Below are 22,969 nucleotides of genomic sequence, written 5' to 3'. Positions count from 1 at the left end.
TAAATCATGCAGAGCTGTTAGGTAACTTGACAGGAAAAAAAAAAAAAAAGTTAGTGGCAAAGGCAGGACACAGCTCTCTCCAGTTTGTTTAAAGCTTTTTCCATGCCAGAAAGTGACCTTGAAAACTGGTCAGATGACATAGACACAGTTTTATTGGTCACCGTGATAGCAAGCAACAGAAGTATGCAGTCATAATTTCAGTAAGAGCAGAGCGGGGCTGAAATTCTGAGGAGGGTAAAAGTGCTAAATGCATGCAAAAAAAAAAAAATTTTTTTTTTAAATTAAATTGTGGAAGCCCTTCCTTTAATTGAACTTTTAGCCAGCAATCTGTTGTATCAATCCCAGCGAAAACTATGCTTTATGGAGCCTGATTTAAAATGTAAGGCCAAACAGATCTGGAAAAGTACAGCTTTATCCTTGTACTTAATTTATACTATAGTGTACTGTAATTATGCCAGAAATAAAAGCTATATTCTGAGTAAAGACAAAAGGCTCTTGTTAATGACATTCCATTCCCAATGTAGACTATGACAAAAGGCCTCTTCATTTGGAGCCAACTGTCATTATACTCTGCAGCCTGTATGGAGCTATTGGACTAATATTTGTTCTGGGATTAGTGGTGGGATAACCAATCAGTCAACTCCTCCACTGCAGTTTTCCATTATCCTCAAACAAATGACCCAAAGGAAAAAAAAAAAGAAAATTGGCAGGCAGAATGACAACTATATTTATGAGATTAAACTCTCAAACCCTTCACAGTTTGCCGGGCAACTAATAACCATTTGCCAAGCTGTTCATTTAATAATGAGTCAGCTAAACCAAAAGCAAATGATCCTTCAACCAACCAATGCTACTATAGTCACAGCCACACTGACAAGCTCCAATTATTTATGTAACATACTTTACTTAGAAAAAGTACAAGTTGGCCTGTACCAAAATAAAAACAAAAAAACAAACTCTTCTCATTCGCCAATAGGAATGCAAGCTACCCTGTGGTATTTCTGAATAACTGAAATTTAGAGGAGATTTTGTGATTTATGAAAGCCAGAAGGGCCAGCAAATTGTTTAGGGAGTAATTTCTCTTTGTGTACGAGTCGAGACGGAGGGCCAGAAACTCGTCATCCAATTCAGTATAATATGACCTTAGGTCATCCGAGGCTATTTCCTCATTTCATAAAGCAGTGTCAACACTGAGACCATCCCCACCTGGGGATTATGAGGACTGAGTAAAATTCTATTTGTCAAAGCAAAGTAAGCTGTATATTACACAACACAGTCGTAAGGAGGAAAAAGCCAGGTGGGCTGCTTTCCAAGAAATACGTGTGTCCAAATGGGAGAAAACATCAAGTGGCCTCTGCTCTCTCCTCTCCTGCTTCTCCGGCCCATCTCTACGTAAGATACGAAAAGCAACCGGCAATATCCCATTCACTTTGACTTACTAATAGTTCGTCCATGCTGGTCTGGCATTTTTCCAAGTTGATCCGCTTTATTGCTACGCGTTCTTGCCTGGGTTTGCACAGAGCAGCCTGAACCACAGCTGTAGCGCCACTGCCTGAAAGCAAATGGAAACAACATCAGCTGTCAAATGGCACACTGTCAGGTTACACACATAAATTCTTTTTTTTTTTTTAAGTTTCTATAACTTGGGTATTCAACACATTACCATCTGACATCCTTTTAAAGAGATTCTTAAGTTCAAAAATAATTATCTGGAAGAGATAAAGGAAAATCTGGATTTTTCTAGAGGATACAAAGACAGTCTCTACACTCCAGAGGCTTAACAATCCAGGAAGGTGACCCACATCAAAACAGCCCCACTGCAATACAGCGTGTTCACGGCTGCCTAGAATAAAGGCTGAGAAAATAATATATCTGATGTCACAAGAATAAAGGACACGAGCATTTCATTACAACCCTGCGTGGAAGCCATTACCATCCTTGGGTACTGGCATTTTCTCATTGTGATGACTTTACAATATCTCAAGCTCTTCTTCCACTTCAGTGCAAACCAAGCCACTGCAGCCTAAGCTACTTGAGGGCTTCCACCAGATGCTACAACTTCTCTGCTCTGAACACTCTCCGAGTTTCTCTCTTTCAAGCTGGCTCTACAATTAGAAGAACAGGAATCAACCCGAGTATTCTCATGTTGAAAGCAGGCCTCTTCAAGGATGCCAAGCAAAATGATGCAAACCTGTAATTACAAAAGCTCTCAGCATTCATATGCATTTCCCATTTCTAAGGTTTCATGATCATTAGCTAATGCACTCAAGCTCCTAGGAGACAGAGCCATGTCATTATCCATATTTTATAAGAACAAAATGTAGACGTGTAATGACTTGTGGCAGAGCACAAAGAGCTTCTAATCGGATTTATATTCCGAAGGGGCAAAAAGACCTCCAGGTTAAGGCATCTCAATTCTGCAAAGAATATCAAAAATCTCATTCTCATCTCATAAATCTCCTCCCGCTGCAAGACTGCCAAGGAGAGAAACAGCCTGTGCAAAAGGGGGCGGATGTGACTGTTTTCTCCTTCAAGTTTTCCTTTGGGTACTTTTTCCCAAATGAGTTGCTAAATATCACCCAAATGGGGGAGGGGAGATTATTTTTGTCAAAAAAGAGGAGAGACCAGTATCAGCTATCCTGATACATGTGAAATAGAGGCATGACATTTCCTGTGCAAATCAAGGCTTCCCCACCCCCACAGAAGTGCCCAAATGAGTGTCTTTGGTGCAAAGGTTCTGCCCTGTGGTCTCACCATCAGCTCTGGCCCCCTGACCTGGTGACCCAGCAGGTCACCCAAATGCTCCAAAGACAGGTCTCCAACTTCAAGCATTCCGTTGCAGGAAGCCCCACCTGTGTTCGCCAGGGGAGTAAATCCACATATACTGACTACCCACTATATAGTCGCATTTTCCTTGTATAACTGTTGTTACAAGCCTGTGCATTTTTTCGTTGTTGTTGTTGTTAATAGCCTCATTTTACATGTGAGAACACTAGGACCCCCACAGCTAACAAGCACCTGAGCCAGGGTCTGAGTCAGGTCTGCCACACTCCCGGGTCCAGGCTTTTTTTCTTCTACCCACAAGCCAGAAGCACACTTTTCCCTTGCAGCCTTGTTTTGCCATTGCTATGAAAATATCTTCCACACTGCCCTAGATTGTTGGAGAAAAGAGAATCAACCTAGAGCGAAGGTCCGAGTGAGCCGCACTCTCTCTAGAGCTCAGTTCTCAGAATGATCAATTTGTCAGTTGGTGGTTCAGTGGTAAGGAAGCCGCCTGCAATGCAGGAGACTCTGGTTTGATCCCTGGGTCGGGAAGATCCCCTGGAGGAGGACATGACAAACCCCCTCCAGCATTCTTGCCTGGAGAATCCCATGGACAGAGGGGCCTGATGGACTACAGTCCGTGGGGTCGCAGAGAGTCAGACACGACTGAGCGAGTAAACCACCACTACCGCCCTCTCCCTTACCGCAGTGTTTCTCCATCAACTGTTACTCCAAAGTCCCACTGGATCAACCTCACCAGCGTGCAGATCACAGCATGCTGGGCTCAATCCAGAATGTTCCAGATACCAGAGCCAAACACTACAAAGAGCCCTGCTGATAGCAGAGTGCATTTTCCAGGCAAGGTCTCCAGAACAAGAGCCCATCGCTGAAGCGAGCCCACAGAGAAAGTGATAAGTAGCTAGTTAGCACTGGGCCTGGTATCCAGCAGAGAAATCAACAAACACCTTTAATGAGCTGCTGATGGGAAGCTCAGCCCTATCTATTATAAAACTCCCCCCAGTCCGAGCCCTCCATTCTCCATCCACATCTCAGACCATTTCAAACTGGGAAAACTGGAAAACAGGAAAGAAGACAACAAATTCCCAGAAAGGATGAAATAAGCGTATGTGATATGCGGCTATCACTCAGAGTCAGTTAAGTGCTTCACTGTAAAAGTCTTCTGGCTTCCACAGACAAATGCAAGAACATGGACACAAAGAAGAACTCTAAAAAGGGGAAGGGATGTTGAGTTGGCGTTTACACAGCAAAGGATACCACTGACTAGATGAAAAGACAAACTACTGAATGGGAGAAAATATTTGCAAATGATATGACTGAAAAGGAATTAATATTCAAAATATATAAACAGCTCATACAACTCAACATCAAAAAACAAACTAATAAATGGGCAGCGAAAAAAATACAGTTTAAAATTAATAAATAAAAATTTTAAATGGACAGAAGTAAATGGACATTTTTCCAAAGAGGACATGCAGATGGCCTATGGGCACATGAAAAGATGCTCAACATGGCCAATAATCAGGGAAATGCAAATCAAAACCAAAATGAGATAACACCTCATAGCCATCAGAATGGCTATCATCAAAAAGAGCACAAAATGTTGTCAAGGATGTGAAGAAGAGGAAAGCCTTGTACACTGTTGATAGGAATGTAAATTGGTGCAGCTACTGTGAAAAACTGTATGGAGGTGTCTCAAAAAGCTCAAAATAGAACTACCATATGACCTGGTCATTCCACTGCCGGTTATGTATCTGAAAAAAACAAACGCACTAATTCTAAAAGATATATGCACTCCAATGTTCACAGTAACATTATTTGCAATTGCCAAGATATGGAAGAAACCTAAGTGTCCATCAACAGATATATGGAGACAGATCTCTCTCTCTCTCTCTCTCTCCTAACACACACACACACAATAGATATATTACTCAGCCATAAAGAAAAGAAATTTACCATTTGCAGCAAGCGACATGAATGGCGTTGGAGGACACTATGGTAAGTGAAATAAATCAGAGAAAGATGAATACTGTATGATATCACTTACATGTGGAATCTAAAAAATATAACAAAAAAGACGTACACTCACAGATAGAGGTTACGCTATGTAAGCAGTGGTTACCAGTGGGGAGGGCAGGAGGGGCAACATAGGGGTGGAGAAGGGAGAGATACAAACTGCTGAGTATAAGATCGTTTCAAGGATGTACTGTGCAACCTGGGCTATATAGTCAACATTTTGTAACAGTTATAGGTGGAAAGTCACCTCTAAAAATGGTATGAAAAATATTTTTAAGTGATAATAAACAATAAAAACTTTCATTTTTTTAAAAAGGGGAGGGAGTGGTGGGGAAAGTCTTTTATTGGAGCCATGCGACTACAGGACCGGTATTGCTTTATACATACAGCCGACTAAAGAACAACTGGCAGCTTCTCATCTTGATAAAGAACAAATGTGACGCTTTAGAACCTGAAGCGACTGTCGCTTCACTTGAGGAGTTAACCACTCACTGGACAATTTGGAACAGTCCACTTTGAATCCAAAGATTTCCTTCAACTGTAAGAGAGATGAGCAACAACATTAGGGGTGCAGGGAGCCTCAAAGATCATCACTGAGTCCAACCCCTCACTTTATGGGTAAGGACAGGAAGGGAAGAGAAGAGAGCTCTCATCAGAAACCAGAGCAGCCAGCACCTTGAACTGGACTGCCCAGCCTCCAACACAGTGAGAAATAAATTTCTGTTGTTGAAGGCATCCATTCTTAAGGTATTTCGTTAGGGCATTCCCAGCTGATTCATACAAAAGACTTTCCTTGTCTGTTCTAAAGTCACAATCACCTATGCGAAAAGCAAAGGAGAAATGGAAAGATACAAGCATCTGAATGCAGAGTTCCAAAGAATAGCAAGGAGAGATAAGAAAGCCCTCCTCAGCGATCAGTGCAAAGAAATAGAGGAAAACAACAGAATGGGAAAGACTAGAGATCTCTTCAAGAAAATCAAAGATACCAAGGGAACATTTCAGGCAAAGATGGCCTCGATAAAGGACAGAAATGGTATAGACCTAACAGAAGCAGAAGATATTAAGAAGAGGTGGCAAGAATACACAGAAGATCTATACAAAAAAGATCTTCATGACCCAGATAATCATGATGATGTGATCACTAATCTAGAGCCAGACATCTTGGAACGTGAAGTCGAGTGGGCCTTAGAAAGCATCACTATGAGCAAAGCTAGTGGAGGTGATAGGATTCCAGTCGAGCTATTTCAAATCCTGGAAGGTGATGCTGTGAAAGTGTTGCACTCAACATGCCAGCAAATTTGGAAAACTCAGCAGTGGCCACAGGACTGGAAAAGGTCAGTTTTCATTCCAATCCCAAAGAAAGGCAATGCCAAAGAAGGCTCAAACTACCACACAATTGCACTCATCTCACATGCTAGTAAAGTAATGCTCAAAATTCTCCAAGCCAGGCTTCAGCCATACATGAACCGTGAACTTCCTGATGTTCAAGCTGGTTTTAGAAAAGACAGAGGAACCAGAGATCAAATTGCCAACATCTGCTGGATCATGGAAAAAGCAAGAGAGTTCCAGAAAAACATCTATTTCTGCTTTACTGACTATGCCAAAGCCTTGGACTGTGTGGATCACAATAAACTGTGGAAAATTCTGAAAGAGATGGGAATACCAGACCACCTAACCTGCCTCTTGAGAACCCTGTATGCAGGTCAGGAAGCAACAGTTAGAACTGGACATGGAACAACAGACTAGCTCCAAATAGGAAAAGGAGTACCTCAAGGCTGTATATTGTCACCCTGCTTATTGAACTTATGTACAGAGTACATCATGAGAAACGCTGGGCTGGAAGAAGCACAAGCTAGAATCAAGATTGCCGGGAGAAATATCAATCACCTCAGATATGCAGATGACACCACCCTTACGGCAGAAAGTGAAGAGGAACTAAAAAGCCTCTTGATGAAAGTGAAAGAGGAGAGTGAAAAAGTTGGCTTAAAGCTCAACATTCAGAAAACTAAGATCATGGCATCCGGTCCCATCACTTCATGGGAAATAGATGGGGAAACAGTGGAAACAGTGTCAGACTTTATTTTTTTGGGCTCCAAAATCACCGCAGATGGTGACTGCAGCCATGAAATTAAAAGATGAGTAATTCTTGGAAGGAAAGTTATGACCAACCTAGATAGCATATTAAAAAGCAAAGATATTACTTTGTCAACAAAGGTCCATCTAGTCAAGGCTATGGTTTTTTCAGTGGTCATGTATGGATGTGAGAGTTGGACTGAAGAAAGCTGAGCGCTGAAGAATTAATGCTTTTGAACTGTGGTATTGGAGAAGACTCTTGCAAGTCCCTTGGACTCAAGGAGATCCTACCAGTCCATCCTAAAGGAGATCAGTCCTGGGTGTTCATTGGAAGGACTGATGCTAAAGCTGAAATTCCAGTACTTTGGCCACCTCATGCAAAGAGTTGACTCATTGGAAAAGACTCTGATGCTGGGAGGGATTGGGGGCAGGAGGAGAAGGGGACGACAGAGGATGAGATGGCTGGACTGCATCACCGACTCGATGCACATGAGTTTGAGTGAACTCCAGGAGTTGGTGATGGACAGGGAGGCCTGGCGTGCTGTGATTCATGGGGTTGCAGAGTCGGACACGACTGAGTGAGTGACTGAACTGAATTACGCTATACAACTCAGAAGTTCTCAAAAACTTCCTCAAGTGAAAGTGAAAGTTACTCAGTCGTGTTCAACTCTTTGAGACCCAATGGACTATACAGTCTATGGAATTCTCCAGGCCAGAGCACTGGAGTGGGTAGCAATTCTTTTCTCCAGGGGATCTTCCCAATCCAGGAATCAAACCAGGGTCTCCTGCATTGCAGGCAGATTCTTTAGCAGCTGAGCTACCAGGGGATCCCCCCCAAAAAAACTTCCTAATTAATTCAAACAGCACCAAGAGAAAAGATTCAACTGAAGGGCCTCTGGTAGGCCTCTGTAATCCTCATGACCCTTGAGAGGATAGACGGACAGAGATTCTATCCAATCCTGGTTCTGATTCTCAGGGTTCAGTGATACTGGGCCTATTTCTACCTATACCTCCGTTTCCTTAACACGCATAATAAAATGACCTGCAACACCTAATAACACAATTGTCTCACAGCCCTGGAAAATACTGACTCAATAAACGTTAGGCTATCTCTCTAGGACTCATTTCTCCATCTGTAACGTGAAGGAGACAGAATACATCCGTAGTTTATACTGGGGAGAGCAGCTGCAGGTCAGGACTCAGTTTCATGTTGCTTACCGGGAAGATTCAGCTAGTTTAAAAGGAGGAAGAGGTGGGCTAAACTGGGAAACCAGAAGACTAAATGATTTCTAAGATCTGATACAGATGAGCTTAAATGAGTCTAAAATAAAGAGAATAACCCAGAGAATTCAGGAACAGCCATGAATTAATATTCTATAGCTAGATGTACTGACAATGTACTTTTGATATGTAACCTAACATAATGATTGATTTTTAAAAGTCTATTTATTCAGGTTGCATGAGTTCATATCCTAACCCTGCTACCTACTAACTGCTTATCCCTAAACAGCTTTCTTATCTTCTCAATGTCTCAGTTTCTTTCCTTGTAAGATATCAATAATAGTACCAAGTTCATAGGGCAACTGTGAGGATCAAATGAGTTAATACATGGAAAGTCCTTGGAACTGTGCCTACCACACAGGAAGTACTAATTAAATCTCAGCTAGTACTTCTCAGGGAAAACCCTCCAGGTCAACTGGTGTCCTGTCAATTTGTTATGCTAATACCACACAGCATTTCACAATGTCTATGTACCACAATTCATTCAGCCCTTCTTTAATTGATGAATATTCTCTTTTGTGTTCAGTTCCCCCACCATTACATACAATGTAGCATAAACATGAAGTACTTTTAAAATACACATTAGTTAAGGACAAGAACTTTCATGTTAAAGTTAGGACGTGGTCAGTAGTCACTTCCCATAAAAGTCAGGATTTAAAAAAGCAAAAAGATAAACACAACAAGGCACAACATTAGCCTGTGACATGAATGGTTGATGGGGAAGCAATTTATCACATCCTACTCAAATGAAGAGCATCCAGCCAAAGCTTTAACCAGAGTCTGCCCATCTCTTAGCACATGAACGAGCGAGCTCCTTAAGTATGCTTGCTTAGCTGTCTTTCTTGGCAAACAGAGACCAGAGCTGTATCAGGCATTCTTTTTAGAGGCTGGTTGCTGGTGTGTAGTAAACAAAACAAATGACTTTGGTCCAGCTGATAATTTCTTTCAAATCTCTTTATCCATCTTACTCAAGGTGCTCTATTTATATCACATGAGCAACCTCATAGTCCAAGAGGCCAATCAGGTCAGATCCCATGAGGGTCAGCAGCTGGCCGGGGTATGAATGGACATACGCATGAGCCCCACAGGGACACAGCTGCCGCCCTCCCCTGGCCCACTGTCACCAGGTGACATCACCAACCAGGCAGGGCAAGACTGCGACTCTTGCAGAAAAGCTGCAAATCCAAACTTTTGTGTGAGAGCTCCTGAATTAAGGTTAGCGATTAATGTGTAAAAATATAAAAATATTGTGAGTGATATAAAAGCTCACCACAGGCTGTATTTGCCTCCCTGGGTTAATGCTGCTGCTGCTGCTGCTGCTAAGTTGCTTCAGTCGTGTCCGACTCAGTGCGATCCCATAGACGGCAGCCCACCAGGCTCCCCCGTCCCTGGGATTGTCCAGGCAAGAACACTGGAGTGGGTTGCCATTTCCTTCTCCAATGCATGAAAGTGAAAAGTGAAAGTAAAGTCACTGAGTCATGTCCAACTCTCAGCAACTCCATGGATCGCAGCCCACCAGGCTCCTCCATTCACGGGACTCTCCAGGCAAGAGTACTGGAGTGGGGTGCCATTGCCTTCTCCGGGTTAATGCTAGTTGGCTTCAAAAATGTATCCTTTCTTACCTAAGGGTACAAATTTCAAATTATTCAGTTACATGTATGAAATTGTCATTCTTCTAGATCAAAATGGTCACATTTCCTAAGTTTCAACATCATATGTGAATGTACTCAGGACATGGGACCAAGCTGACCTACCACAGGTCACCACGTTGCCATCCACCTCATCCTGCTAGCTCACACAAAGAAAAAACTATCAGTGCTGTTGGGTGGTTCGAGGCGTTCTATGTGAAAGGAACCCAGGCCCAGTAAACACAAAGCAAACACACAGTAAACACAAACTCCCCAAATACAAAGGACAGAAACTGAGAGACAAGGGTTAGGTGCCATTTGGTGGACAGACTCTTTTGCAAAACAGATGTTATTGCTGGCTTGTCAGGTACAGGGGCCAGGCACAGCAAGGCCGCATTTCTCACAGTAGCTACAAACAGGTGACCTTCCTGAGTGGCCTGGATTGTGTAACAGCGAAGCTGGTTGAGTTATGTCCTTCTGCCTCTGTCCAAAGAACCAGTGAGCACGGTCTCTTTCTGGGGTTGTGGGAGGAGATTTAGAGCTTACTATAAAAAATCATCAAACTCAGGGTGAGGGGTTTCCTAGTGGCTAAAAAATCTGCCTGCCAATGCAAGAAATAGGGGTTCAATCCCTGGTCCGGGAAGATTCCACATATGGAGGAGCAACTAAGCCCAGAAGCCACAACTACTCAGTCTGTGTTCTAGAGCCCAGGAGCCACAATTACGGAGACCACACACTGCAACTACGGAAGCCCATACACCCGAGAGCCCATGCTCCGCAACGGGAGAAGCTGCTACAGTGGGTAGCCGGCGCTAGCCAAAACCAGAGAAAGACCTGTGCAGCCACGAAGACCCAGCACAGGCAAAACATAAAATAAATAAACAAACAAAAGTATTTTAAAAACAAAACAGGGTGAGGTAGAGAAATGGCTACTCAGTGAATGAACTTGCATTTCACCACTGACCTGGATAAACTACCTTCACTGGGAAAGCCTAGCTTGTTAAAACCTTTAGAGGTCACAGATCTCACCGAAGAAAAGCAAGGCTTACCTGCAGCTCAGTAAGAACCATCTGATAATAACCACAGAAAAACAAAAAGGCACCCCGGGCTGTGATTGCAGGGAAGATAGAGGGAAACTGGTGTGTGGAATCAAATTGGAATTAATGTCATATGCTCAGCTTGGACCTCAAGCTACACCTAAAGCAACAATTAATCTTTTTTAAAAATTTTACACAATTCTCTACATTTACTAAACTCAGAAGGCAGACTGGGATTATCTAACATAAAGAAAATTGCGATTAAGGGATCAGGTAAAGTCTAGGCACCGGACTAAAGAGAGTGGTATGTATAGGATAAGAAGCTGTTAAGTATCAGGCTCTAATGTGCATCTCAATCAATGTGATCGATACTGCTACTCACTCGACATTTTTGGTTTTCTTAAAGACACACAGTAGATAAAAGAATCACTCTAAATATGGCTGCTTGCCAGTTTAAAAAAAAGCACAGTTACAGTCATTCCCCCCTTTTTTGTGGTTTCCCTCTCTGTGATGGCATTTGCCCAAGGTCAATCATTGTCAGAAAATATTAAATGGAAAATTCAAGAAATAAACAATTTGGGAGTTTTAAATTCTGCGCCATTCTGGTCAGTGTGATGAAATCCAACTCCATCCCACCCTCAACTTGAATCATCACTTTGTCGAGCATATCCCACCTGTAAATTGCCTAGCTGTCTCAGTTATCAGATCAACTGCCAAGGGTTCACAGTGCCGTGTTCAGGTAAAGCCTTATTTTACTTACTAATGTTCCCAAAGCAAGAGTAGTGATGCTGCAATTTGGGTCTGCCAAAGACAAGCTGTCATGTCCTTTCTTCAAGCGAAAAGGCAAAAGTTCTCAACTTCATAAGGAAAGAAAAAAATCATATTGCAGAGATTGCTAAGATATATGGTAAGAAGTAATCTTCCATCTGCGAAATCATGAAGGAAAAAGAAATCTGTGCTAATTTCTCTGTCTCACCTCAAACTGCCACCACAGTGCATGATAAGTGTTTACTTAAGGTGGAAAAGGCATTAAATTTTTAAGATATTGTGAGAGGGAGAGAGATTACACTCACCTAGCTTTTATTACGGTATACTGCCGTAATTGTTCTATTTTATTACTGCTAATTTCTTACAGTACCTAATTCATAATTTAAGCTTTATCATAAGTAGGTATGTAAAGGAAAAATCAGCGTGTGTGTATATATATAGAGAGAGAGTTCGGTACTATCTGCTGTTTCAGGCATCCACTGGAGGTCTTGGAAATGAATATCCTCTGTGGATAAGGGGGAACAGCTGTACTCTAAAAAGCACTCACTTCAAGGTTCAAGTTCTAATGCTGAGTAACCAACAGGAAATGTATAGTAAAACATAGGCTCTCTCTGTCCGTGAATGAGTATTCATTGTTTAAGAAAAAGATCATCCTATTTTGATGGGGTGAGGAAGGTTGGGGAGGGTTGACAACCCAACCCCAGGGGTTAGGTATGAATCATTTCTTCAGACACTGCCTTCTCTAACAACTCCAGGCAGAGTTAGTCACTTCCTCTGCTCTCAAGGACTGAGTACAGCCTCATCTCAGCACTTAACAGTGACAGCCTTAGGACTCTAGAACCAACCCTTCCACGGAGGCCCCTGCCTGGAACGCAGGAGATACTCAGTAATTGCTTGCTAAGTGGATGAAACGCACATCAACCTCTCCCTGGGTTGACAAGATAAATAAGGGAGGTGTTCTGTTCCGCTCAGTCACTAAATCACGTCTGACTCTGTAACTCCATGGACTGCAGCACACCAGGTTTCCCTGTCCTTCACTATCTCCCAGAGTTTACTCAAATTCATGTCCATTGAGTCAGTGATGCTATCTAACCATCTCATCCTCTGCCACCCCTTCTCCTCCTGCCCTCAATTTTTCCCAGCATCAGGGTTTTTTCCAGTGAGCCGGCTCTTTGCATCAGGTGGCCAAAGTACTGCAGGTTCAGCATCAGTCCTTACAATGGATACTCAGGGCTGATTTTCTTTGGAATTGACAGGTTGGATCTCCCTGCAGTCTAGGCGATTCTCAAGAGTCTTCTCCATCACCACAGTTTGAAAACATCGATTTCTTCGGTGCTCTGGCTTCTCTATGGTCCAACTCTCACTACATGACTACTCTGTAGCTGTGCTCAAAGCTGGGTGGATACAAAGGAGTCTAGGCCCAGATAGGCTGTATAACCCAGAGGCAAGGAAGCAGAGCATTTTTACTCAATCTGCTCACTACGTGTGTTTTTAAGTAGGTAGTGGCTGGAGGACCTGGCAGCTAATGTCAAGGAATAACCCTAGCAAGGCCATCTGCCTGAAGGCATTTCTGATTTGCAGAACATCCCTTTCCATTCTGGCATCGGGTGTCACAGGAAAGCTCAGACCGAAGAGCAATGTTCCATCAGAATAGGCTGGGACCCTCAATTTTTAAAAACTGGATCCCCTGGCCCCTGCTCAGCATACAGATATCATGCAAAATGAGGCAGGCTAAAATAGGGTAGGGCCTTCAGTGATTCCACTTGATGAAAAAGAGGTGATACAAAACACCTCGCACCGTAGAGAGGTGACAGACAGGGGCTGATGACAATCCTCCAAGCACATCTTAGGAAACGCGGCATCAGGCCCTGGGCTCCGGGAGAGTCCTGGACTCCACATTCCTACAGAGCAAGCTGGATCTTTACACTCAGTAAAAGGTCACTTTGAAGTCCTCGCCCCCTGCAAACTCAAAGCCCCATGATCCAGCAAGACTGAAAAACTTCCTGTTCTTCTCTGAGGGGGTAGCAACTCCTCCCAGCAAAACCCACTCGTTTCACTGATTAAATCAACGAAATAGAAGCCAACATTCCACAAAAGAATGTCCACTGCTATTCACACAGATAAACAGATACACCCACTGGTAAAGGCCAAAAGACACGAGTGTCCTGGTTCTCAAACAGCATTTCAACATGGTATGGGGGTGGTCTCCTGGTCTCCAGCTCCTTATTGCTCCAACCCTAAGGCCCCAAAAAGTGGGAACAGCTCTAAATGCAAAAAGAAGAGCCAGTATCTACTCCAAAGTCAGTACCACTTAACCATCTCAGCCATGGACACACTGCCTTTGTATAAATAACAAAAAGGCATGCCCCTCACTGGGTGCTGACCTGGAGCCCAAGGCCTAGCCAAGTGGATAATGACTAGGGGGAAAGCTCCTCTCTCCAGCTGATTGGATCAGAACTTGTTGGGCTGAACAATGATTTGGTGTTCAGCCTCCAGGGGTCAGGGTACAACCTGGGGGCAGCCCCTTGGTTTAAACTTAGCAAATCCATAGCCCCCAGCCTATTGTTAAAATACAAGTAAAGTCTGTTTCTAAGTCTCACTTCAAATCCAAGAAAGAGCCCCCATGAGAAGTCCTGAGTTTCAGCAGATTTCTCTGAAAGCCTGTGAGACACAGTAATTAATACCTGAACTCATCTCAGAAATATCAAAGGTGTTTAAAATGCAGATTCTTTTTTCATGATGAACGGATTTATTTACTACAAGTATAGCTGATTTACAGCATTTCATGTGTACAGCAAAGCGTACAGTGATACAGATGGATTCTTTTTCAGATTCTTTTCCATCTGTGTGTCTGCACATGCTCAGTCATGTCCGACTCTGCGACCTCATCATAGATTATTAAAAGATATTGAATATCCCTGTGCAATACAGTAGGTCCTTGTTGCCTATCTATCTTCTATATAGTAGTGTGTATCTGTTCAAAAAGCAGATTTTTAAGCCTATATCCAATCTATTGAATCAGAATTATTGCAAATGAAAGACTAGAATCTGCATTTTTAATAAGCTTCTCTAGCAATTTCTCTATATCCTTAAATTTGAAAACCATGGATACTGGGTGTAGGCTTCTCTGCCCCCTCCACAGCCAGGACACCAGGTCTTGGGAAATTTTATCAGCAAGCAGCCAGTTACGAAAATCAAGTACACTAAATCTTGTAACAGATATTATCTAGTATAAAGAACTGGTTCCGCAGGCATCAGGGACACAGTAACTGCAGGAAGCAGCTTCGTCCACAAGAGCCATGAAAATCAAAGAGGAGGGATGGGGTTATCAGAATCTGACAATTCAGAGGAGGAGACCCATAGAGCTGGGACCCAGACGTCTGAGGGACAGGGGCTGACACCTCAGGGGCTCCAAGGAGGGCCTTTCAGTGAGGGTCCACGGTGGGCTGAGAGGTCAACATCTGAGGACTGGCTGGTGTGGGCATCTCTGAGGGATGCCAGGAGGCTGGTTCCAGGACGTAGAATGAAGCTGGAGGACGGAACCAACTGCTGCTAGAGCGAGAAAGACCCTTTCTGGAGGGAAGCTGAAAAGAACCAGAAGCAAGCAGGATGAATCATGTCCCCTCTCCCTCCTCCAGCCTCCCAGAGTCCCCCAGCATCCCCAATTAGCAAAGCTTAACAGAGAAGAGCAGGCAAAGGAGGAACATGGTTTGCCGGGTACCAGACAAGGTCTAGAAAGGTATGTCTAGCGCTTAGAGACCACCACTTAATAAGGAGCCAAGGGAGTATACTGTGCATCAGCTCCAACAGAAGATGGGGTCTACTCCGAGCTCCCCCTAACAAAAGCTTTGTCTTAACTCTCGTTTCACTCTGTTCACAAATACAGCTTCTCTCATGGCCCTTTTTAACAACTGCTGCTGCTGCTGCTGCTAAGTCGCTTCAGTCGGTGTCGGACTCTGTGCGACCCCATAGACGGCAGCCCACCAGGCTCCCCCGTCCCTGGGATTCTCCAGGCAAGAACACTGGAGTGGGTTGCCATTTCCTTCTCCAATGCATGAAAGTGAAGAGTGAAAGTGAAGTCGCTCAGTCTTGTCCGACTCTTCGCAACCCCGTGGACTGCAGCCCACCAGGCTCCTCCGTTCATGGGATTTTCCAGGCAAGAGTACTGGAGTGGGGTGCCATCGCCTTCTCCGTTTTAACATCTAACACTCCTCAAAGGTTCACTCTGTACTTCCATGCCCAAATGGCCCCACTCTGTGTCTTCCTGGTCATGTAGAAATTAGGAGTAGCCACAATTAGCCACACAGCCCAGCCAGCCATGAGACCTCGGGCAAGTTGCTTTGGCACGTGTGCCTCATTCTTCTCAATTACAGAAAGGGAATGGCAGCAGTTATGAATGTACCTCACGGGATGACTGTAAATATTAAATGAGACAATACACACAAATGTGATAATACAAAGAAACATGCCTGGCACTAAAGTGTTTGTGTTTTGACTGTGAATATTTTCAACAGTATGATTACCCCAGATACCTGGATGGAAACTAAAACAAGACCGACTACAAGCTGAGCAAAATCCCCTTCCCTGAGGTCACCTCTGTTCGCTTGGAGCCCCAGCTCCTGCCTCCTCCTTCTCAACCCCACCTCGCCAAACCTGACTCCTGGTTGTCTTGATACCAGTGACTGACTGGGTATACAGAAAATTATGCGGAGGGGAATGATTCATGGTTTCAGCTCCACTCCTCTAATAATTAAATATCCTTGGCTACCACACCCATGAAGCAGCAAGGAACTAAAAAAATTTCTCCTAGCTCAAGGACAGAAGGAAAAAAGTCCATTTCACTAAGGCCACCCACTGCTCCCCATCTTTCTGTCTGATTTGACTTCACTCATAATCATTCAATTATCTGGTCTCCTCGGTCACCTGAGTTTCTCCCCAAGCTACACCACCCAAAGGGAAGTACAGGCACCCCTATAAGGAGACGGCGTCCCCTGCCTCTCTCCTGCCGCAGTCTCACCCACCAGCGGGAAGGTGATGCTGCAGGCAGTCTGACAGACAGCAGAAGAGGCACGGGGAAAGCAATGAGCTGGGAACCCGCCAGGGCCTGAGAGCACAGCTACATGAGCAGGAGGCTGAAGAAGAGCCCCGTGAAGTGACCCATGGGAGCAATAGCATGCCGTCAGCCCTGCCTCTACCAGCCCTACCACCCAGGCCTTCCCGCAGGATCCCCCTCTCACCGGTCGGGCCTGGCAGGACTGCAGGACAACGTGCCCTCTCATTCTTGGAGCCAAGACTATACAGGAATTAAAAAGATGTGCAGGTCACCTGGATACCCTGTGAGAATGTAGACTCTGACACAGTTCTGGGGTGGGGTTTAAGATTCTGTGTTCCCAATGATACATATGAAGCACCTGGTCCACAGACCCCTCTTGAATTGCTAAAGCACAGGGGGCACCGCCTCTTCATACTGTTCATGGGGTTCTCAAGGCAAGATTACTGAAGTGGTTTGCCATTCCCTTCTCCAAACAATGGAATGGGAAAGACTAGAGATCTCTTCAAGAAAATTAGAGAGGGAAAATTTCAAGCAAAGATGTGCAAATAAAGGACAGAAATGGTATGGACCTAACAGAAGCAGAAGATACTAACAAGTGGTGGCAAGAATACACAGAAGAACTGTACAAAAAAGATCTTCATGACCCAGATAACCACGATGGTGTGATCACTCACCTAGAGCCAGACAGTCTGGAATGTGCAGTCAAGTGGGCCTTAGGAAGCATCACATGAACAAAGCTAGAGGAGGTAATGGAATTCCAGATGAGCTATTTCAAAAGATGATGTTGTGAATGTGCTGCACTCAATATGCCAGGAAATTTGGAAAACTCAGCAGTGGCCACAGGACTGGAAAAGGTCAGTTTTCATTCCAATCCCAAAGAAAGGCGATGCCAAACAATGTTCAAACTACCGCACAATTACTCACATGCTAGAAAAGTAATGCTCAAAATTCTCCAAGCCAGGCTTCAACAGTATGTGAACAAAGACTTTCCAGACGTTCAAGCTGGATTTAGAAAAAGGCAGAGGAGCCAGAGACCACTGGATCATAGAAAAAGCAAGACAGTTCCAGAAAAACATCTACTTCTGCTCCACTGACTAAACTAAAGCCTTTGACTGTGTGGATACCAACAAACTGGAAAATTTTTAAAGAGATGGGAATACCAGACGACCTTACCTGTCTCCTGAGAAACCTGTATGCAGGTCAAGAAGGAACAGTTAAATGGAACAACAGACTCGTTCCGATTGGGAAATGAGTATGTCAAGGCTGTATATTATCACTCTGCTTATTTAACTTATATGCAGAGTACATCATGAGAAACACTGGGCTGGATGAAGCACAAGCTGGAATCAAGATTGCCGGGAGAAATATCAATAACTTCAGATATGCAGATGACACCACCCTTATGGCAGAAAACAAAGAGGAACTACAGAGTCTCTTGATTAAAGTAAAAGAGGAGAGTGAAAAAGCTGGCTTAAAACTCAACATTCAAAAAAGGAAGATCATGGCATCTGGTCCCATCACTTCATGGCAAATAGATGGGGAAACAATGGAAACAGTGACAGACTTTATTTTCTTGGGCTACAAAATAACTGCAAATGGTGACTGCAGTCAAGAAATTTAAAAATGCTTGCTCCTTGGAAGAAAAGCTATGACCAACCTAGACAGCATATTAAAAAGCAGAGACATTACTTTATCAACAAAGGTCCATATAGTCAAAGAAATGGTTTTTCCAGTAGTCATGTATGGATGTGAGAGTTGGACCATAAAGAAAGCTGAGCGCCAAAGAAATGATGCTCTTGAACTGTGGTGCTGGAGAAGATTCTTGAGAGTTCCTTGGACTTCAAGATCAAATCAGTCAATTCTAAAGGAAATTAACCCTGAATGTTTATTGGAAGGACTGATGTTGAAGCTGAAACTCCAATACTTTGGCCACCTGATGCAAAGAACTGACTCATTTGAAAAGACCCTGATGCTGGGAAGGACTGAAGGCAGGAGGAGAAGGGGACGACAGAGGATGAGATGGTTGGATGGCATCACTGACTTTACGGATATGAGTTTGAGCAAGCTCCGGGAGTTGGTGATGGACAAGACTGGCGTGCTGCAGTCCACGGGGTTGCAAAGAGTTGCACAGGACTGAGTGACTGTACTGAACTGAGGGGACACAGCTTCCCCAAACTGACCCCAAAGGTTCTAAGTACTCACCTCCTAATAAGGGAATAGAAAGTTTAGAATCTGCCTGACCCACTTCCTAGTCCCCTGTGGCTGAATGGGGAGGGAAGCATGAGCTAAGGGAAAGCAGATGCCTGGGAAGTCAGGGAAAAGAGGGACCAGCTTGACATATCTAGAAAATCAATTAATTGCAAAAGATACATGCATCCTAAAGTTCACTGCAGCACTATTTACAATACTCAAGACAAGGAAGCAACCTAAATGTCCATCGACAGATGAATGGATAAAGAAGATATCGTATATATGTGTGTGTGTGTATATATATATATATATATATATATATACACACACACAAGAGACTATTACTCAGCCATGAAAAAAATGAAGTAAGGTCATCTGCAGCCACATGGATGGACCTAGATGTTATCACATTAAGTGAAGTAAGTCAGAGAAAGACCAATATCATATGATATCACTCATATGTGTAATCTTAAATAGACCCACAGATATAGAAAAGAAGCATATGGCTCCCAAAGGGGAAGTAGGGGGCAGGAATAAATTAGGAGTTTTGAATTAACATATACAGACTAAGGCGTGCTACTGGTGAAGAACCTGCCTGCCAATGCAGAAGTCCTAAGAGGCACTGGTTCAATCCCTGGGTCAGGAAGGTCTCCTGGAGAAGAGCATGGCCACCTACTCCTTGCCTGTAGAATCCCATGAGCAGAGGAGCCTGCTAGGCTACAGTCTGTAGTGCCACAGAGTTGGACATGACTGAAGCGACTTTGCATGCTTGCATATATAAAATAGATAACCAACAAGGGCCTACTCTATAGTACAGGGAACTATACCTGATATGTATATAGAAAAGAATATATAGATAGATAGATAAGGCATACTTATACACACACATCTACATATATGTGTATGTAACTGAATCACTGTGTTGTATACCTGAAACCATTAATAACATCATGTTAAAAATCAACTATACTTCAATTAAAAAAAAAAAAAAAAAGAAGGACCAGTGTGGGGAAGGGACTCTCAGCCTACATGGACCAGAAGGAGCAAATCCCTTTCCAAGGAACCATATTTATGAATGTTATGCATATTTAGCTCTTCAAAAATGAAGATTCAACACTCCTCCCCTTAACATGTAAGTTTATCATTTTTTAGGCATATTTTCAGAAATTCACCACAAAAGATGAGAACAATTCTGCTTCCTCGCCTCAGTAAACAAAATGTAATCAAACTTAAAATTATTTCCAGCAACTCTGGCTGAAACTAAGTTGGGCTTCAGTTGTCTGGAAATTTATTAATCCAGAAAACATAATTTCTCAAGTATTATCATTAACTAAGTATACACAGTAAACAAAGGTAAACAGCCAGATTGCCATAACTGCTTTTATTCACCCCTAGTCGCACTCACATTAAATGATTAGTCTTTACAATAACAACAGAACGTTGACATTCAACAGATTACTTAAGAAAAAGAATCACTACAAATATTAACTGTTTGACTGAAACTTTCTTACAGCCTGATGCACAGATCCTCATATCCACACAGTATCTCTAACTGAAAGCAGATGTGTACTCTATGGAGATCCACTTAGGATGGCATGAGTTTTAATATGTCTTGTAGTCACTTGTTTATTACCTTTTTTAAGAGCTGGGCTGAACTGGATTAATAAGTGCTTGTTAAATTGATCTTTTAATAGATAAACCTCTTTATTTCCTTTCTGTTTCATTTACTTGACAAATGATAGGAAGTATTTAGTTTTATGTATTTGCTGTCAAGTTTTTGGTTAACTAGCATTTCTACCTTGGAGAAGGCAATGGCACCCCACTCCAGTACTCTTGCCTGGAAAATCCCATGGGCAGAGGAGCCTGGTAGGCTGCAGCCCATGGAGTCGCTAGGAGTCGGACACGACTGAGCGACTTCACTCTCACTTTTCACTTTCATGCATTGGAGAAGGAAATGGCAACCCACTTCAGTGTTCTTGCCTGGAGAATCCCAGGGACGGGGGAGCCTGGTGGGCTGCTGTCTATGGGGTCACACAGAGTTGGACACAACTAAAGTGACTTAGCAGCAGCAGCGTTTCTACCTTAACCTCCAAGCTCTCAGAAGGCAGTTACTTACCCTCTTGATTAGCCTTGTTCACCACCAAGATAGCCCCTCCTGTGCATAATTTAATAAAAACCTGTTGGTGATAATGGCCAGGCCTTCAAGCCCACAGTATGTGGACCAAAATCCCCAGAAGGCCCAAGTTTCAGATTCAATCTCCTCACGTGTCAGTTAGCTTCACTTTGTTGTTTTACTCCATCCAGTCCCAATAAGAATAAAAGGGATAGATACATATAACAACTCTACCACCAATGGGGGTTGGGGAGAGAAGGAGCAACCAAAAGCCTGATCTACTAGGATTTAATAACAATTATAATAATGCCTTCAGCACATGAAGAATAACAGCATCTTGGAGCTGGAAAGAACTTCTATTTATAGGTCACACAATCATATAAGGACAGAGAATATGTACGTGTTTATTCATTCAACAGATTCTCTTGAGCTTCCTGTATGTGCCAGGCACTAGCTGAGGAGCTGGAGGCAGAGAGCAAAAAGTGCCTCCTTCCTAGAGTTTACATTTTAATAGGGGTGGGGGCTAGATTTTTTAAAATCTGTGAACAACATAAGTTTATTTTGGGGTAAGTGCTATGAAAGACGTGTATAATATCGATTGGTGGGTAGAGTCCTGGAGCTGTGCCAGTCAAGGAAGCCTCTCCAAGGTGCTGCCATCTGGGTGGACAAGAAGGAGTCACCACACTACGATCTGTGGGCAGAGGTGCCAAGAGGGGCAGCACCTGCAAAGGGCCTGGGGCAGGGAAGAGTTGGAGAGCTTTGACTAGACAAAGGCAGTATAATCAAAGCTTGTGGACCAAGAAGGCAGATGGGAAAAGGGATGCTCAGGTGGTAGGCAGGGACCACAAGGAGAGACATGTGAACTAAAGTAAGTGCCCTCGAGGATTCTGAAAAGAACTGGATGACCTGGCTCACATTTTATAAAGCTCACTCTGGCTCCTCTGCGGAGACACGGCTACAGGTGAAGAAAGAGTAGATGTGGCAGGACTGGGAGTTGCCATAAATGCTCAGGGACCACATAAGGATAAGCCAGGATGAGCGCTGATGGATTAGAAGTTATCTGGGGAGGGGAAACATTGAAACTAAATATGTATCACCTCTACTCTGGTCATCACTGAGTTTTATAATGAATAACCCTGATTCTCTCTTTACCCCTTCAAAACTTGTACAAGCAGCTTGTACTCTGGTCGGTCCACCAGAATAAATTCTACTCACTCCAGATGACAATTTAAAAGCCCTGAACTACCATGCATTGCTCAATCAACCTCCAACAGAAAGAACAAAGGCGGCTGAGGATGCAGAGGAAAGAGACAAAAGAAACAAGTGACTGTCATTCCCCATCTACTAACTGAGAAGAGGCCAGCAAGGGGGGGGGGGGGGGGGGGGGAGGGGGTGTTTCTACATATTCGAGAGAGAGTTCTGGGGAAAAGCAATTTTTCAGTCATCTCTTACAACTGGATATTTGTGGGTGCTGCCTCCTATGAAGAAGCATTTTATAAAACCAAAAGAAAAAACAAAAACATTTGGTATTTGAAGGTATTTTTCCCATCTCACTTTTCTACTTTTGGAGGCTTACAAGAAATAATTAACCAGTCAAATGAAAGCTCTTTCTCACCATTCCTTTAAAATTAAACCATACTAAACAACAGTGACTAAGAGTGTTTAATATAAATTTTTTAAAATCCCACTATCCAGACACAGCTATTTTCATAGTCACATATTACAGTCTAATCCTTATTCATACACACGTTTATATGCATTCACATGCACAGTCACAATAATTACAGCTCTGTATTCTGCTATTTGCATTGTGAATTAGATCATAAGCATTTTTCATGTTTCTAAAATGTTTATGTTAGCTGCAGCACAACATCCCAACATATTACTGAACCATAAACTATTGCCTTTAACCCTAAAATTGGGCACATGAATTCTCTTTGCTCTCAGTTTTATCTTACAATTTCAAAGAGATAACCCACATTTTGTGCAAATAAAAGCTGAAACAAAGCCAAATGCATAAATTTGAAGG

The 22,969-nt window shown here is 43.2% G+C and overlaps 1 protein-coding gene across 1 annotated transcript in view; it reads right to left on the bottom strand.

Moving 5' to 3' along the window:
• STK39 (serine/threonine kinase 39) overlaps positions 1–22,969 on the bottom strand; it is a 315,633-nt gene that overhangs the window by 246,698 nt on the left and 45,966 nt on the right. The window contains exon 2 of the mRNA XM_052663494.1: positions 1,440–1,552. Within this exon, the coding sequence (XP_052519454.1) occupies positions 1,440–1,552 (113 nt within the window). The remainder of the gene's footprint in view (positions 1–1,439; positions 1,553–22,969) is intronic.

Source organism: Budorcas taxicolor, chromosome 2 (assembly GCF_023091745.1).
Source record: "Budorcas taxicolor isolate Tak-1 chromosome 2, Takin1.1, whole genome shotgun sequence".
Classification (NCBI taxonomy): domain Eukaryota; kingdom Metazoa; phylum Chordata; class Mammalia; order Artiodactyla; family Bovidae; genus Budorcas; species Budorcas taxicolor.
The sequence above is the reverse complement of the archived record's forward strand: the minus strand, read 5'-3'. Positions and strand labels throughout refer to the sequence as shown.